Raw genomic sequence first — 17779 nt, forward strand, 5'->3', positions numbered from 1 at the left:
AGAGTCTTGGCCTGCAGGTGGATATCCATGCAATGGGAAGAGTAGATAATTATTCTGTAAAAGGCATGTAAGAGTGGCAATATCACCAAAGAACTCCAGTTCCCACAAATTGACCTGCAATGCAGAGTACAAGCCTAACACCTTGAACCAGTCTCAGTCCTAAGAAAATAAAACAGCACCTCTTCTGCAGACACAGGTATCATGAACAGCACGGAGGCAGTGGCTGAGACAACAACGTGCATCCAGGGGCAGGGTGAGGGCTACCGCGGCACAGTCAACACCATATGGAGTGGGATCCAGTGCCAAAGGTGGGACTCTCAGTTTCCTCACCAGCACAACATCACTCCTGAGAACTTCAAGTGCAAGTGAGTAGACATAGGCAGGTGTTACTGCTGTAGGCAAAGACCAGTTCTTGTTGTTTTTAAACTTCATGCCACCAAAGTAGGCTGTGGAATCCCTGTCCCTCACTGCAGTGGGATGAATTTACTTTGCTTGCTAGAAATCTTTTGAATATGGGAAAATCAATTCTTCCTATACCAAAATACTGTTTCTAAATGAATTTGTGTGAAACTGTAGTTTCTAAATGCATTTGTCTGAAAATGTAGTTTTGTTTGTTTATTTGTTTTTAATAAACATTATCATCAAGCTTGTGTTTAATTGATTATTAAGTGTATGGGTGTTTCCCAGGGTGGGACCAGAATCCCAGCAGTGCTCATACATTACTATTGTTTTTCTTTTATGGAGATAAGTACTTGTTTGCAGCTTGGTTACTGAATTTAACTTAATGTGCCCTAAATGCTACCTAAATATAATCTCACTGGCAATACTTGGCATTTATAAGATTTGATGATACTTCTTTTATTTTCTGTGATTTTAATCATTTTTCTGTCTCCTAACTAAATGTATTTACACGAATAAGCCTGATTTTACCTGAAGGACCATCTAAACTTTCTGAACAGTTACCAAAAAGTGAGATACATTTCTAGCATATGAATTATCTACTTATTTTAAGAAGTTACCTTGATCACACTCATTCAGTCCTTTTTCTAATGAGTGTAGAGAAAACCAAGCCAACCAGCATGGACTTAAAGCTCAGTTTACATGAAATATCTTTATTGACAGCTAAATATCAGTCTGGACTTCTGCTGGGATTCAATAGTGTGGATCTTGCAAAGTAAAGAAAAGATTCCAGTTTCAACTCAGATTTACTCTTTACCAATAGTTTGTTTAAGCAAAACAAATATTGAGAACAGTAACACTTCTACTGAAAATATGACAATAATCATTCTATTAGAAAATAGGACTGACACTAAACCTTGAATTGAATCTTGAATTTACCCATAAATTAGTGCTTGAGCCCAAACCCACAGGTGTTTCTCAGACAATTAATCATTGCTTAAATCATTTCGTGCTGTACCTATACAACACTGCTGCAGGATTAGGCCCTAAAGGTTAAAACCCACAAAGGTTTTTAGAATTTCCCTAGTAGTGTAGAGTGTTGTTTAGGCCAGTATCTTGAGTTAAATCAATAAAAACACTTGTATGAATGTTCAAAACGCAGAGTAAGAATTACAGCACTAGGACACTTCTTTCCATAGTCTATTATCAGTAAGTGCTGCAGATGGAAAAATGTAGTGAAATACAGCATTGCACAGTACATGGCAACAACTGTCAGGAGATGGGAAAATAAAAGTTACATTGAAGAGGCTTGACTATTTAATTCAAGCTGCAAGACACATTTAAAATGTTCCCTTGTGGCCAACTTTTATTTTAAATGTAACAGCTGTATAGAATTTCGACATACATTTTTTCATATTCCAAGATTCAGTTTCTTAAATGAATCACTGACAATCTTTAGGACTTTGTTTCTCTAAGCTCAGCAGAACCACTCAAGTACAGGGAATTTTAAGCACTGTGGTAATGTTTGTATTTAAAAGCACTTGTAATGGATTGCAGGTGTATCCAATGTCAGCTTGCATGCAAATTTTGATGGAGAATCCTGAATAAAAATAAACTATATCGAGAATATTATTAATCTTCAAATGAGATCTTATAGCCAGTCAAAACACGAGTCCACTAAAAACGAATTCCCATAACCATATTCTCATTACAATTACAGTATTTTCTGGACACTGTATTCTTACTGGCTCCTCACCTCCCTGCACTTGACAATGATCAGTAACACATAGACCTTAAGGAGCCTATATTATTACTTATTCATAATAAAAAGCAATAGAATGCATCAGTGGTTTTAGGTGTTCCCTGCTGTGAGCTAATATATTTATTTTTATAGGGATTTGAGGGAGAACTACTGCCGAAATCCAGATGGATCTGAATCACCCTGGTGTTTTACTACTGACCCAAACATCCGGATTGGTTATTGCTCCCAGATTCCTAAGTGTGATGTATCAAATGAACAAGGTAACAGAAAGAAAGGTGATAACGTGACTTTAAGTGAATGCTGTACTCTTCCAAATAGCACATAGGCAGGCATGAAAACTGAAGATATCGATCTCAGTACATCTGCATTACACCTGTGTAGTTCTGTTTTTGTGTTATTTGCATACTTGGGATTCATCATGGTGTAAATGAGATTCATTTCTCAGTTCATGTGTTAATTCCAGCAAGAAAAGCTGTAGTAAAGGTTTACTATGGGGTCTGATTTTTAGACAAGGTGAATCTCCACTCCGCTACCTTTCTTAATTTGAAAGGCCTTTCCCAAAACTGAGTTATTTCCTGCAATTTCTTGGTTTACAGTCTTTCTATAACTGCAAATGAGGCCACCAAATGTGGTCTATTATTCATATATCCCCTTGACTAAAAGGGCTTAAACTGAAACAAACAAACATACAAACAAAAAAAACATACAAACAAAAAAAAAAAAAAAAAAAAAAACATAGGAGTTCCCTTTTCTCTTTAAATTATTACCTCTGTCTGTAAAGTCCACAGACACTCCCTAGAGTCATTCCTCAGTCTTGGTCTTGGTATTACTCTAGGGAGTATTACTGCCCACCGAGAACTTATGTCAATCATACCATAAACTGAGGCTTAGTCCTGCAACCTATTACCCAACTTCAGTGTATAAGATCTTCATCTGAATTTTAGCTAATTTATCTCTTAAGACATAAGGACTTGCAGTTACAAGAGTTCTGTCAGAGCAAGGATTACATTTTGATTTTTTTTTTTAAAATTAAAGTATCAATTATCAAAAAGTAAAAATACTGATGAATATGAAATGAAATGCTTTATACAAAAAGTCTTTAGAGTAATGATCATTTTAAATAAGCCTCTTGAAAAGTCTCAGAAACACTTGGGATAAAAGCATGAATTAAACATGACTTCTACTAGAGTGAACAGGCAAGTTTTCAAATTATATTAAAATTAAAGCCATGTTGATTTTTTTGATTTTGCCAAAATAGAACTTAAATCAAGAATTTAAAAATGTAACCAGTATCCAGAGTCTGCATGTAGTTAGGCTGTTGAAGGTAGGCTGACAGAGAGGAGGGAGGGAAGAGGAAGGATGGAGGTTTGTATAAAAAAGTTGCGGACAAATTTTAGAATATTTGGTGTGACCATTCTAAATTAACCATAAAGTAACTATTTATGAAATAAATTGTCCCACTTTATCTCAGTAAGACAAAAATGCTACTGTGCTGAGAACGGAGGTCTCAAGCAGGGGATTATGTATCTAAATTTGAAAACTTTCTCATTTTTTTCTGATTTACATTATGATTTAATTTATATTGATGCCTGATTTATATCATATAGTCTTTACTAAATACAAAACTTGTTTTTAATTATTTGGATTACTGATGGAAAGGAAGAGTTTTCTCTTTAGTGCTGCACAATCACCCTCCACTTTTCTTTGTCTCAACATGTCTTATTCAGATTGCTATCGTGGCAATGGCAAGAGTTACATGGGAAATCTATCCAAGACAAGATTTGGGCTAACTTGTTCCACATGGGACAAGAATATTGAAGACTTACGTAGGTGAGTGCATATGAAATAGACAATAGATTGTTCAGTGAGTCCTGAATAAATACTACCTCCAGACGGCATCTGTTTTTTCTGCAGTGATTCTAACATAGACACTTATACCCTGGAGATCTTAGCAATCCTTTCTTCTTTCCTTTCCTTTCCTTTCCTTTCCTTTCCTTTCCTTTCCTTTCCTTTCCTTTCCTTTCCTTTCCTTTCCTTTCCTTTCCTTTCCTTTCCTTTCCTTTCCTTTCCTTTCCTTTCCTTTCCTTTCCTTTCCTTTCCTTTCCTTTCCTTTCCTTTCCTTTCCTTTCCTTTCCTTTCCTTTCCTTTCCTTTCCTTTCCTTTCCTTTCCTTTCCTTTCCTTTCCTTTCCTTTCCTTTCCTTTCCTTTCCTTTCCTTTCCTTTTCCTTCTTTCTCTTTCAGTGTTCAAATATATTACACAACATGTGTTTATTCAGACTAACCACTAATTGCAGGCTTCAGCATTTTACTTAGTGTTTAGTTAACTGGTCTGGTTTGCCCCATCTTTTTCCTTAAGTGTTTTTTGGTGGTGGTGGTGTTTTTCCACCACCATAAGATGGTAAGAAATGAAGCAGGAAATGGTTATGTTACATTTGCTTAATATTTATATTTGCCGTTTTCAAAGTTCTGAACAACATAAATTCCCGAACAACTTGATCTTTTCTCTTAGCTCATCTTGCTTCAAGCATGACTTGGACTTGAAACCTCCTGTGGTCCCATGCAAACTGAATTTGAATCACAGGTCTATGATCTAATGACATTGACATCAAATGTCATTAAAGTAAATTGCAGTTTCTATTGTGTTTTGTTGCTTTGGTTTCTTTTTCAAGGAGTGAAAATATCAATTTTTTTTTGCTTTACTTGTTCAGGTAAAAATGAATCAGCAGAAAGTACAAAAGGAGCTGTGAGTTTCTAAGACTTTTCAATCATGCTAGAATCATCAGTGTTGTCTCTGTTCAGAAGGGTAGACTTACAAATTTCAGGAGTAACAGGAACAAAGTAAATCAGTAAGTCAGTCTCCAGAGAAGCTGTATTACAGAAGGCAGACTTCAGTGGCATTGTCTAGAATCACCAGCTGGACTATGTGTGGTTTCCCCTACACAGAGTTAGAAACAGAATATGTATTCCAGTCTACTGTCTATCTAAGGAAGGCAGAGGTTTAAGGTCAGGACTTCTGAGAGTTCAGAGAATTCTTCAGTTAGATATGAATGAGTTAGCTTGAACCTTGTACCAACTAGATGCCTGATGCGATTACATTCACATCATCCTGAGGACAGATCTGCCTTCCTTCTCTTACTGTCACTAATTTTCTATCTGGGGAGGTATTTGTTGCAGTTCAGCAGTTACTCTGGTTTTGTTTTGGGTGTGCTAGAAGCAACTTGCATGGTCAGTTATTAACTATGAGGGAAGCACAACTGTAACTTAAGAAACCTGTACGCTCCTGTCTGAAAAACCAGAAATAAACATCTTTCTCTGCTTCAGATTGTCACCTCAGACTTTCACCTTTAGTTAAGTGCTTCAAAAGCAGCTTAGGTTGCTTTTCACTGTAGTTTGAGACATTCAAATTTTTCTTTTCCTGTTGCTTAACTTTCTTGCATTTGTCTTTCCTTTCCTAAAATTCAACGTTCTTCTGTGATGATTCAGTGCTCCCTTCTGTTAACTGTAAACATGCAGGGAGAAGATAACCTGTGTTCCCAGAACAGGCCTGAATGCAGCATAAACACTCTTCTAATCAGTTTAAAGATCCCTCCTGAGGATATCCAGGGTTTTTAGCTCAAGTGAGAGAGATCTAGAAACCTTCCAGCAAGTCCACTCATTGCTTAAAATACCAACCAGAGGAAAATTGGACAAAGATCCAGTGAATATTTGTGACTCAACTTCATTTTGATTTTAACCAGCCCTAAACACTGACCTGTAGGCTTCTCAATCAGCTAATATTACAGTGTGGGACAAAGCAATATTTAACCTCTGAAAATTTGGGCTATAGTATAAAGCTTTTCAACACTTTGATTTTTTTTCCCTGTAGGCATATACAAATTTTCAGAGAACCAGATGTTAGTAAACTGAAGAAAAACTATTGCCGCAATCCAGATGATGATTTTCATGGTCCCTGGTGTTACACAGATGATCCTCTCATTCCCTGGGATTACTGCCCTATTTCTCGATGTGAGTACTTGGTATGCCTCAGGCATTGTCAATTGTGCAGTCTCAGTGAAACCATGGTGTCACTGTATACCTTTCTGTTGTCACTTGTGGCAACAGAAAATGTATAATTATATCAAGAACCAATTGCATACGACTAAGAAGGAATGGAGAGAAGCTACTTGTGCAATGTATAAACAGGAGGTCTTTATCCTTGACCAGTTTGGAGTTTTCAGGGCTTATTTATGCAGCAGGAGCTTAAAAGGGCTATTACAAATAGTCAAGCATATTCCAGCAGATCTAGCTATTGAATGAGGGCTGGATGGAAACAAAGAATTGTCTAGTGGTTAGAATGCAGGCTGTGGCCTTAAGAAACCCAGGGACAGCTATCTTTTGTGGCATGAGCTTCATGGTTTGTTTGTGTGTTCTGTATTTATAAAGTGAGGATAACTCACTATGTGCATGATGATGTGTATATGTGCTATATAGATTAGATCCTGCTTTTGGATGTTTGTGGGATGATTTAACTCCTGGAAAGAATTAAGAAAATCACTCCTTTAAAGTTGCATGTTATAAAGCTAAATAACTCAACTATACAGAATTAAAAGTCTTAGAGAATTCAGTAATAAACTGAAGGTAGGTGGAAAAAATACATTAATGCTGAAAAAAAGATGTACAATTCAAATTTAGGTTGAAGATTTTTCTCGTTAATTCCTATTGCTAAATCATAGTGGTATATATCCTTGGAGAACATTTGAATGATAAATCAGGCTTTTGAATGTATGTCTGTGATCTCTAGAGGTTGAGGATAATGTTAAATTCATTCCTAGCAGTAATTCACAGCATTTCCTCATAGTCTGAACTGCAGTATTTCTATGAGGTGATATTAGAAATCTCAGGTGATTTTTTTTGGCATCTATGTGATTAGTAAACAAAATGTGCAAATGTCAATGTAGATAAAGAACAATAACTGACTGAATATAAATTTTATTTACTCTTAGTTAATTCTATCAATTCCAAAGGAAAAATTCACAAAATATTTTTGTCATGTTTGTACTGTAGGTAATGGTTAGTATTGTGATGACTGGATTCTAATGCTGGAATATGTCTGTTTTAGAATTGCAACTTGTGTGGGCCAGTGTTAAACTACTAATAGCTTATTCATGTACTGGTAACCAGTTTAACCAGTATGAACAAAATGTTGGCAGTTACCAAGTGTACTTGGTGTCTTTAACTGATCTGTTTAAACTTTGCATACTTACATATACATATTCATACACATACGTATACACATATACATATTCATATTCATATGCATATATATATACACATAACTTTAACTATATATAGTTGAAATCTATATCCATATATATATCTTTACACACATTTATATATTTGGGTAATGACAGAAATCTAGTTAGATAAGACAGTTTAAATTTTGCTCACACAAATTTTCACTAACTACATCCATACATCAAGCTCATATCACTAGGCCACACTTCAGACTTTATGGAAAGCAAAAATTTTGAAGACAGTTTAAGCAACCTTATTTTAACTTCATAATGACTTAGACTAGATGGAAGAACAAATCCAGTTTTGGGGAATACAATTTAATAAAGATAAGTTTTTTGTGATAGCAACATATAGTGGGATTTTTTTTAAGTTTCAAAGACTTCTAAGGAAATTAGAAAATTTCTTTAAAGTTGATCTATGTTTAATGACATGACTTCTACTGTTCCTGTATGCTTACAGAAAAAAGACTATTTAATTTTTCTGCCTTGTCTTGCTTAAATAAAATGTGGAAATTGAGCATTTCGGAGAGCCTGATGTATTCAAGATTCAGCCAAGATGAGAAATCCTTAAAACAACTGTTACAAAATGTTTAATTCTTATTTTTATTGGTATAAAATTCTTCCATCCTATTTAACCTGACCAAACTGGTTTTACAGAATGATATCACTGAAAATTTAAACTTCATGAAATATTAAAATTAACTATGTATTTTTCTGTTTATTTTGACTGTGTTCAGGTTTTAGACTTGTTTTAATTTTGTATTGTGTGTTCATCTTATGTGTCTGTCTAGGCGAAGGTGATACAACTCCTACTACAACCAGTGTGGATGGTAAGTTTGCAGATGTCCTGTGCCCTGGCATGCATTATATCCTACAAGACTAGACATTTCTTTCTGACTGAGAAGGAAGAAAAAGATCAATTAAGGGTACAAAATATACAGCTTGGGAAAGAAACATAAATAAATAAATAAAAGGCAAATGTAGAATAGCTTTACTATACTTTTTATTCTCATATTCCTATCTCGTAAGTGGTGAGATATAGTAATGACTTTTAATGTTTATTTTATAAATATAGAATTGTTTGTAATAAACTTAAAAATGTGTATTTTATATTCCCTACAAATCTCTCTATAGAGTCAACCAGCTTCACTGAAGTAGTCTTGATACTTTAGAAATATATTTCATTAGCTCAGGAAAGAACACCATACCCATGATAAATATTGACCTTCTTGTGGTCCTTATGTGTAACTGTACAGGTTTCCTACCGCTGTTTTTAGTAAAATGTGATCTCTGGACCTGCTTTCAGATACTGTCATTCCTTGTGCCTCAACAAAACATTTGAGAGTTGTAAATGGAATCCCAACTCAAACTAACGAAGGATGGGTGGTTAGTTTGACATACAGGTAATTATCACTTTGATAAGAAGGACAAAACATCTAATAGGATATTTGTTTTGGAACTATAGAAAAAGTTGATTGTAGTAAGGATATTTGTAGTTATTTACAGTTAAATCCTGTAAAAGAAGGAAATCAGCATTCCTGGAACATCTGCTGTTTCTATAGCTTTCAGTCCATCAATGAAACAGTTATATGTTAGTTATTGCGAACTTGCTTCTAAAGCATACACAGCATTCTAGTCTTTGGATTCTTTAGATCAGCTACTGCAGATCTTTTCATCATTCCCTTAACACCCTGACATAAGCTGTTTACTTTACAGATTGAAGAAAATTGAGGTTCATGTCAATATCTGTATTTTAATACCAGTGCATTTAGATATGAAGTATTAGATTCAGGATATACACCCTTGCTTAATTTAGCTTTCTGCTCATAAAACTGCATGAAACTGAAATGTATTTTGTATTAAAAAATAAGTAGGAGCTATAAGGAAATTTCTTTCACTCTGTAAATCAAGACCCTAACATGTACATCTCGAAATGTGTATTAAATTATGGCAGATCTTAGTTTGCTACTGTGTAAAAGCCAGAACACAGAGTTACTGCCTCTTGTGTTCATTACTCTTTGGTTAATAACTCATCAGCTAGAAGTATGAATCATAAATGGATAGCAGGAAATAGATCTCAAGGATCTTTTTTTTTTTTTTTTTTTTTTTTTGGTCATCTAGTACAGATTACAGTACAGTTTATTACTATTAGCTTATGTCATCCCTTTTAAAAACATGTTTTAACTTAACTAATACTTTCAGGCTAAAGAAAAGACAAAAAGTATATTTTCTATATTTCTTCATTGCTAGAGAAATGCTGGGAGTCCTCCTCATCTTTGTCAATGTTCCATTCTCATGGGCTCATATCGTAGTGGTCTATATCTTTCTAAAAGTTTAGCAGATGGACAGGAAATAAATTTCTAGAGGAACATCGTTCTATTCCTGGACTAAATAAACATATAGAGGGACTGAAATGCTGAATCACCCTGGAAAAGTTTATCTTGCCACTGTTTTTAAAACAGCCTTGATGGCCGATGAACTTTTAGACAAGAAAGGTGAATTACATCTGAGTACCTAAAATGTAAATAGCTGAAGATAAGCAAATTGACCCTAGGTTATGTGCTATGTTACAGAATTCCATTAAGTAAATGAGTTCATAAATGACTGAAGATTTTTTTTTGTTTGTTTGTTTGTTTCTGTTTGTTTGTTTAAAAAAAAGGGATTCCTAAAATACTGCAGATGCAAAATATATTTTTAAGTATTATATAAGTCTAACATGTAGGTAAAAAAATGTACTTATACTTTATATTGTTACCAGGCAAGCAGATAGACTTTTTTCTGAAACAAAATCTTAATGACTCCAATTTTTTCTTGGAGGGGTAGAGGGTTCATAAATGATTCTATAATCTAACATTTATTCTGAAAAAGTCTAACTATAACTAACACTTCTCAAAATAGAAGTGCTGTGTCTGAATGGTAAAGTCCTAGTGCTGCTTACAAACTTGTATATCTGCAATCAATGCCCACTTATAAAATTAATTAATTAAATTAATCAATGACATACTTTCCTATACGTATGATCCAGATTCTGTATATTTAAATATATTTGGAGGAATTTCATCCATTCCAGGAAATCAGCTTTGGATTTTGTGCTACATTTAAATAAGAAGTATAACCATCATCTGTCTACTTGTCAGTCTGGTAAAGCAGAAGATGAAATCTTGTAAAGTTCATAGAATCATAGAATCGTAGAATATCCTGAGTTGGAAGGGACCCTTAAGGATCATCAAGTCCAACTCTTGACACCTCACAGGTCTACCCAAAAGTTCAGACCATGTGACTAAGCGCACAGTCCAATCTCTTCTTAAATTCAGTCAGGCTCGGTGCAGTGACCACTTCCCTGGGGAGCCTGTTCCAGTGTGCAACCACTCTCTCTGTGAAGAACCCCCTCCTGATGTCAAGCCTAAACTTCCCCTGCCTCAGCTTAACCCCATTCCCGCGGGTCCTGTCGCTGGTGTTAATGGAGAAAAGGTCTCCTGCCTCTCGACACCCCCTTACGAGGAAGTTGTAGACTGCAATGAGGTCTCCCCTCAGCCTCCTCTTCTCCAGGCTGAACAGGCCCAGTGCCCTCAGCCGTTCCTCGTACGTCTTCCCCTCCAGGCCTTTCACTATCTTCGTAGCCCTCCTCTGGACACTCTCCAACAGTTTCATGTCCTTTTTATACTGCGGTGCCCAGAACTGCACACAGTACTCGAGGTGAGGCCGCACCAGCGCAGAGTAGAGCGGGACAATCACCTCCCTCGACCTACTAGCGATGCCGTGCTTGATGCACCCTAGGACACGGTTGGCCCTCCTGGCTGCCAGGGCACACTGCCAGCTCATATTCGACTTGCTGTCTACCACGACCCCCAGATCCCTCTCTTCTAGGCTGCTCTCCAGCGTCTCATCGCCCAGTCTGTACGTGCAGCCAGGGTTTCCCCGTCCCAGGTGCAGGACCCGGCACTTGCTCTTACTGAACTTCATGCGGAGTTGCATTGATAAATAATGATATACATGTATACGTGAAAGAACCACATTTATGTTCCTTTTTGTGACATTTTTATAGTAAAACTGGACAGAATCAAGATTTTATAGACCCCAGCCTCTGCGACCAGACAGTCTGTTCCTCAACCAAAATACAACCTAAAATAATAATAAAATAATAACAAAAATGACCCCCAAAAATAAAACAAAATGAAAACAAACAAACAACAACAAACAACAAAAATCAAAAAACACAAAATAGGAAAGCATCTGTGTTATTCTGCTTTCTTTAAACTCTATACAGCGACTGGACTTCTTCCAACAATTCCTGTAAAGCTGTGAACATTTGTGTGATTTGAATTTATAATTTGTAAGATTTCAAGCTTCTCCCAAATTGCTAACAATTTTATTCTCTTTCCAAAGAGCTGTAGAAAATAAATGTGATTTTAGAGGCACAAAGAAGGAAACTAATTAATTTGCATTCCAATGTCAGCTTTATTTTTGAAGAAAATGTCATGTTTTATTGTTTTAATTTTACTTGATGTATTATACTGCAGGTTTTCTATAATCATGTGTAGGATGTCATACATTGCAGATTGCTTCCAACTGAAGCATGTGGGAATGGAAATCTCATAGGACTGGTAATCAAATAGTAACTCTCTACCTTAAGGTCAATGCTTTGAATAATACTTACTTGAAAAATGTTGTTTACATCTGTTGGCAGTTTGGGGTGTTGATTGAATGTTTCAGTCCAGTTCCTATTACAAAGAAGTCCACTTCTTATTATTTATTTCATTTTATTCTATTTTATTTTATTTATTTATTTATTTTTAAAGATAGCTCTCTTAATTTAAATCCATCTGTGAAAACACTAAATAAATAAAGTAAATGATTTTCTCTTTCTTCCTGGTTTATAAAAACTGAATCAAACCTGGAAAGTCATGCATGTATTCAAAATGTATAGCAAATGGACAGTGAAATGTTTTCACAGGCTGTCATCCAGCCACCTTTCCCTACACCTGAGGAATACATAAATGAAAGCTGACAACAACACTCTTTAGAGATTTTGTCCAGGTAGAAAGAAAAATATAAATATATATATAATTTATTTATTTATTTTTCAGGAATAAGCATATCTGTGGAGGTACTTTGATAAAGGAAGAGTGGGTTCTAACAGCAAGACAGTGTTTCCCTTCTCGGTACAGTAGTCTGTAGTTCTGCAATATTGAAATATATGTATCTTCTGTTATTTAAAAGCACAACCATTCCTTAAATTAAATGGAACAGTTTTCACTCCTTTTTGGCTTTAACACTACTCACCTGATATAAAAATTCCTGTGGGACATTTGCCATTTTCTGGTTTTATTATTGTTAAGCTAAAACTTTATTTTACATAGAGGTATGAATGTTTTCCAAGTGTAAGAGTTACACAATAGCCTCTTTATGAAAATAATCCCGTGCTTCTGCTGAACTAGACACAATAAAATAGAATTCTTAAGCAAATCTTGAAAAGTTTCAAGGTCCATAATTTCCAAGCCTCTAGATGTTCGGATACTAGTAGAAAACAAAAATTACATTTTAGTCATGGTTAACAATAAAATTATGTAGTAACTTTAGACCAAAAGCATACGTTTGAGCATGTTGATTTTGCAGTAACAATTGGCATTGTAGAACCACTTTTAGTGAAGACTGTTAGTTAAGATCTTCTGGTACAATCATAGTAAGCTGAAATTTTTGAGTTATTCTGTTATACATTCAGCAAAATTCTAACCAGCTTTGCCTACTTTAGGTACAAAGATTTGAAAGACTACAAAGCCTGGCTTGGAGTCCATAATATCAAAGGAAAAGGAGAGGAGAAGCATAGACAAGTTCTGAATATCTCTCAGCTGGTATATGGTCCTGCAGGGTCAGATTTGGTCTTGCTGAAACTTAGCAGGTTAGTAGCTACTACTGCTAATTCCAGGATTTTCAGCTACTGTCTGAAATTCTTCATTGCAAATTCAGTTCTGTACAGTTATGGTATTGCAGATGAAATCTCTAAAGTTTAAACTTCTAATAGTAAGATGTTCTTGTCAGTTGTTCCTGGGCACATAAAGAAATGATATATTAAGTGGATGGATTTCACTTCATATATGCAAATATTAATATTTATTCACTTTACTCAGAACAGATGTTACTTCTGAAATATAGTGCCTAAATACTTTTTTCCCCGATAACCAGGTTTAATTTACAGTGCGTTGTATATATATGTGTATATATATATATATATATATATATATATATATACACACTCATTGGCTAGTATATGCTTTTCATTTATAGAATAAGCAGCAGATAGCAACTAAGATATCTGTGTACATATAAGCTTTCAAACTTTCTCTGTATTAACAAAACTATATATCCAAATGAAATTTCATCATTACTTACTTTTGAAGATGAAAACCCAAGTTAAATAGTGTAAAAGTAGTGACAGAATTTCAAGAAATTTTTTGACAGTTCACAGCTGTAACACAAAAAATAGGTAAAAGAATCCATCATATTCTTCAAAGAAGGAAGAGAGAGGGAGAGAGGTAAAGAATTGGCACAGTTTTTAACTGATTATAGAATGTGAAGTAAAATTCCTTACGTCTGTTGTTCATTTTCTCTTTTCAGACCTGCCATATTGACAACTTTTGTAGAAATAATTCGATTGCCCATTTCTGGATGTACCATTCCAGAGAAGACCAGTTGCAGTGTTTATGGATGGGGATACACTGGATGTAAGAGACTATTTTTAAAAACTAAATGAAAACATTGACAGCTAACTTCCTTCCTCTTGTTATCATAGGTGAGGCTGGTGATATTGCCTCATGCCATGCTTGTCCAACACTTTTTATTATAAAATGCAGTTTCAACTTTTTTAAAAATTTATTTTGTTTTGTAAACATTTAAAACTTTGAGCATTTTATTTAAGATAATTTCATTTGAAATATTTTCTACCCCATCTTTTATTTATTTTTTTCCTCCAAAGACTGGCAAAATGATTCAAATGCTTCAAAGAACAAACTATAAAAATTTTGTTTTACATGTTTGAAAAATCTGTCAGAATTGTTTTGAAGAGTTCTTACTCTTTTTTGAAAAATTCTCATTCATCTACTTGAGCACCTTTTTTCTATATGCCAAAGCAGGCCACCCTGTGGAAAAATTAATACGGGATAATGTAATCAAAGACATTATTATAATTAACGTACACAAAGACAGTATATTAAGGATACACAGGCAGCCCTCTCTGGCATTTCCTAACTTTTGAGTACTTGACTCTGCAGCCTTACTGATGTTCATTAAGCACAGTTTTTTGTGTGAAGTAAATACAAATATGTGACAGAACAGACAGTTACTTAGTCTGGTAAATACTCTATCTGTCTAATGATGTGTTGATGATAAAGTTAATAGTTGCCAGTTGACAGTAATTATTGCAATAATTACTGTGCTCAAATGTTATTTTGCCACAGACCTTGAGTAAGCAGCAGCAATGTACTCATGCTGTCCTGGACGCAGAGCAGAAAGTAGATTGTAATTCCGAGGTTCTCTCCCTTGTAACCATTACTCCACATTTCTTTGTGGGTGGCAAGTAATCTGTACCAGTCCTTCTCCAGATGACTGCCTTTGATATTCCCAGTGTTATTAGTATATTAGCCTTCTTCTGAGGGGAATGGCTATCTGGGGGACAGGGAAGTAGGGCTGGGGCAGCATCACAGAAAAGCTTAGCTTAAGAGAATTGATAATGGAATTTGCTATGCTGTGGAGTTACGTAATACTATAAATACGTAACATCTATCATCTAAGGACTTTGTACTATATTTTATATGCTACTTAATATAATCCTCATAGCATCCCAGTCAGGGAAGGAAAAAGTGCTACATCCTATTTATTTATTCATTTATTTATTTATTTTGATTTCTTCTTTAAGAATACAGGATAACAATTTAGTGAAGGGCAAGGTTGGCATTTTTTGATAGCTGTGAAGAGAATGGGCAGGTCTGGGCCTTCTATTTGTCTTTGCAGCTTGTACAGAGTTGTCTTTTGCCATGTAGAACAAGAACAAGCTCCACAGGGCTCCTGCTTTCTGACCTTGATGCTGATGAATGGAGATTGCATAAAGCTGTGGCTCTGTCCTTGCAGGCACAAAGTCATGCAGTGTAGCTGATCCAGCACTGAATGAGAAAAATTCTGCCCTGTAATAGTATTTTTCAAGTCACACGTTCTTCCCTAGGCTGGAGCAGCCACTGTTGCCCATTAACCCCTCTTAAGGCATGGAGTGAAATCCGTGTTCTGCTGATGACAGTGACAACATTTCTCACTTTTCCTGCTATTAATGATGTGCTGAGTCAAGTTGGTACTAAATTGTAGAATAACCTCAGTTATCTAGCCATTTCTTCTAATACAAAAAATATCTCCAGATATTCTCAGAGAACTTAAGAGACACAGCACAAAGCAAATTTCTTGCAAATTTTGTTTGTACCAAATATACAAAATCCAAAAGACTCTCATGATATGTTTGATTATATGCATGATAACAATGAGGATGAATGAAAATGTGAGTACCAGGGAAAAGTGCAAAGAATAAAGTTATGTGAGTAAACTTATTCAGTCTGGATCTTCAATACTCTTTTCTTTTTTTTTTTTTATTTTTCCTACAAGAGAGTAAAGTTTTCATTCTCTTTTCAATCCTAGTAGTTAACTATGATGGCCTTCTCCGAGTAGCAAACCTGTTTATTTTGGGGAATGAGAAATGCAACCAATATCTCAAAGGGAAGATCACAGTGAATGAGTCAGAAATCTGTGCCGTGGCTGAAACCATTGGTGCTGGGCCTTGTGAGGTAAATATTACATTTCCTATGAGTGTATTAAAGCCATCAACATGGTTATTTTTTTCTCAGAAATAATTTACTAGAGTTTTTATAATTGCATCAAACTTGTACACAATACACATAATCACAGAATACATATGTGAATCTTCTGCATTGGAAAATGATTTGCATTCCTAGTGATCTATTTTCTACCAGTGTGGGAAGAAGTTTCTTTGCTTCAATGGCACTGTACTTCCACATCAGCAAAGGGCTTACATACGTGTTAAATATACTCATGTGCCTAAACACTTTGCTAGTCTGACATAAATTTGCTTTCTACTCAATCAAAATAAGTTGTTACTGCTAGCCCACCGACCATTTTAGCCCTTATTGTACAGAACACAAAGATTGGAGCAAGTTTAACGGTTTAGCTGAAGTTTTGCACACAAAATAAAGAATAAGAAAATATAAATAAACAAAACCAAAAAGTCACTGCTCAGTGGAGTTAGTAAAGTTATGAAAGAAAGATCCAAAAAACATGAGATTCAGTATTAGACAGAAGAGAGGAGGATTTTTTCTCCCTAATCAAGCCTGAGCCATAATATATTGAGTAGAGGAGAAAGCACTTCAGTGATAGTGTAATTTGATACAGTTGGTTTTCTTGGGACTAGTGTTGACGTTGGAGAAAGGACATCTGAGGAGAAATGCAATAAATCATATCTTTGAATGGAAGATATCTTTGTGTGTGGAAAATCTGCCTGAAGAAGTGACATGTAGAAAGAAGGCAGTCCTGAGTATTATTATGTATTCAATACGCGGAGAAAAAGAGATTATTTCTTAATACCAGTGTTAACCAACCAGTGAAGTTTTCCCTACCCAGAAGTACTACCAAACCATGGTGAAACTAAGTCTTCATCAGGCTGAGGCCTCTTCCTTTTATTATTAATATCCCTTAGGATCCTCTTATTACAGCAAAGTGTAGTTTTTGTTTTGTTTTGTTTTGTTTTGTTTTCCTTCAAAATCAAATATTTCATCATAGATGGGCTTTTAGACATGTTAAGGTTTATAAATGAAACATCTGCATGGAAGTCTGCTGGGGTTCCTGCACTTTGTTTTCCTTTGCAAGGAGAAATGGACTGAATTAATATTAGCAATCAGTCTTAATCACCACATGGTTTCCAGCTCCCTGAGTTCCCCTTTGAAGCTATTTTCCTCAGCAAGGAACAGGCAGAGAAACAAAATCAGATTGGCAGGTGAAACTCCACTCTTAAAAATGTTTTATGAGTAGCCTTGATGATACTGACATAGTTCATTGCTCATGTAGGAACTAATCTGTAATCAGCTGGGGGAAAAAAATAACCAAATAAAGGTCAGGCATAGTTGTTTCTCTGGCGATCCAAAGAGAATACAATGTGAAATATTAGCTTTTATTTTTTGAAACCGTATCTCACTACCTAACACATTTAATGCCTAGTTTTGCAGCTAGTTTTCTAGATTCAGTGTAAATTTTCCCTGGATAGAAACGACTGTGTTCAAGCCCCAGATCTATGTGA

At 35.3% G+C, this 17779-nt stretch overlaps 1 protein-coding gene across 8 annotated transcripts in view; it reads left to right on the top strand.

The window, feature by feature from the left end:
* HGF (hepatocyte growth factor) overlaps positions 1 to 17779 on the top strand; it is a 64161-nt gene that overhangs the window by 40964 nt on the left and 5418 nt on the right. For 7 of the 8 annotated variants that reach the window (XR_011804840.1, XR_011804848.1, XM_038165743.2 and 4 more), the window contains exons 8-17: positions 191 to 365; positions 2294 to 2421; positions 3889 to 3991; positions 6027 to 6166; positions 8226 to 8264; positions 8741 to 8837; positions 12522 to 12596; positions 13187 to 13333; positions 14050 to 14156; positions 16111 to 16256. Coding sequence is in view for 6 of the 8 variants with exons in the window: in XM_038165743.2 (XP_038021671.1) it covers positions 191 to 365; positions 2294 to 2421; positions 3889 to 3991; positions 6027 to 6166; positions 8226 to 8264; positions 8741 to 8837; positions 12522 to 12596; positions 13187 to 13333; positions 14050 to 14156; positions 16111 to 16256 (1157 nt within the window). In the remaining 2 variants the exon portion in view is untranslated. The remainder of the gene's footprint in view (positions 1 to 190; positions 366 to 2293; positions 2422 to 3888; positions 3992 to 6026; positions 6167 to 8225; positions 8265 to 8740; positions 8838 to 12521; positions 12597 to 13186; positions 13334 to 14049; positions 14157 to 16110; positions 16257 to 17779) is intronic. The other variant, XM_072027533.1, reaches the window with a different exon arrangement.

Source organism: Anas platyrhynchos, chromosome 1, assembly GCF_047663525.1.
Source record: "Anas platyrhynchos isolate ZD024472 breed Pekin duck chromosome 1, IASCAAS_PekinDuck_T2T, whole genome shotgun sequence".
Classification (NCBI taxonomy): Eukaryota; Metazoa; Chordata; class Aves; order Anseriformes; family Anatidae; genus Anas; species Anas platyrhynchos.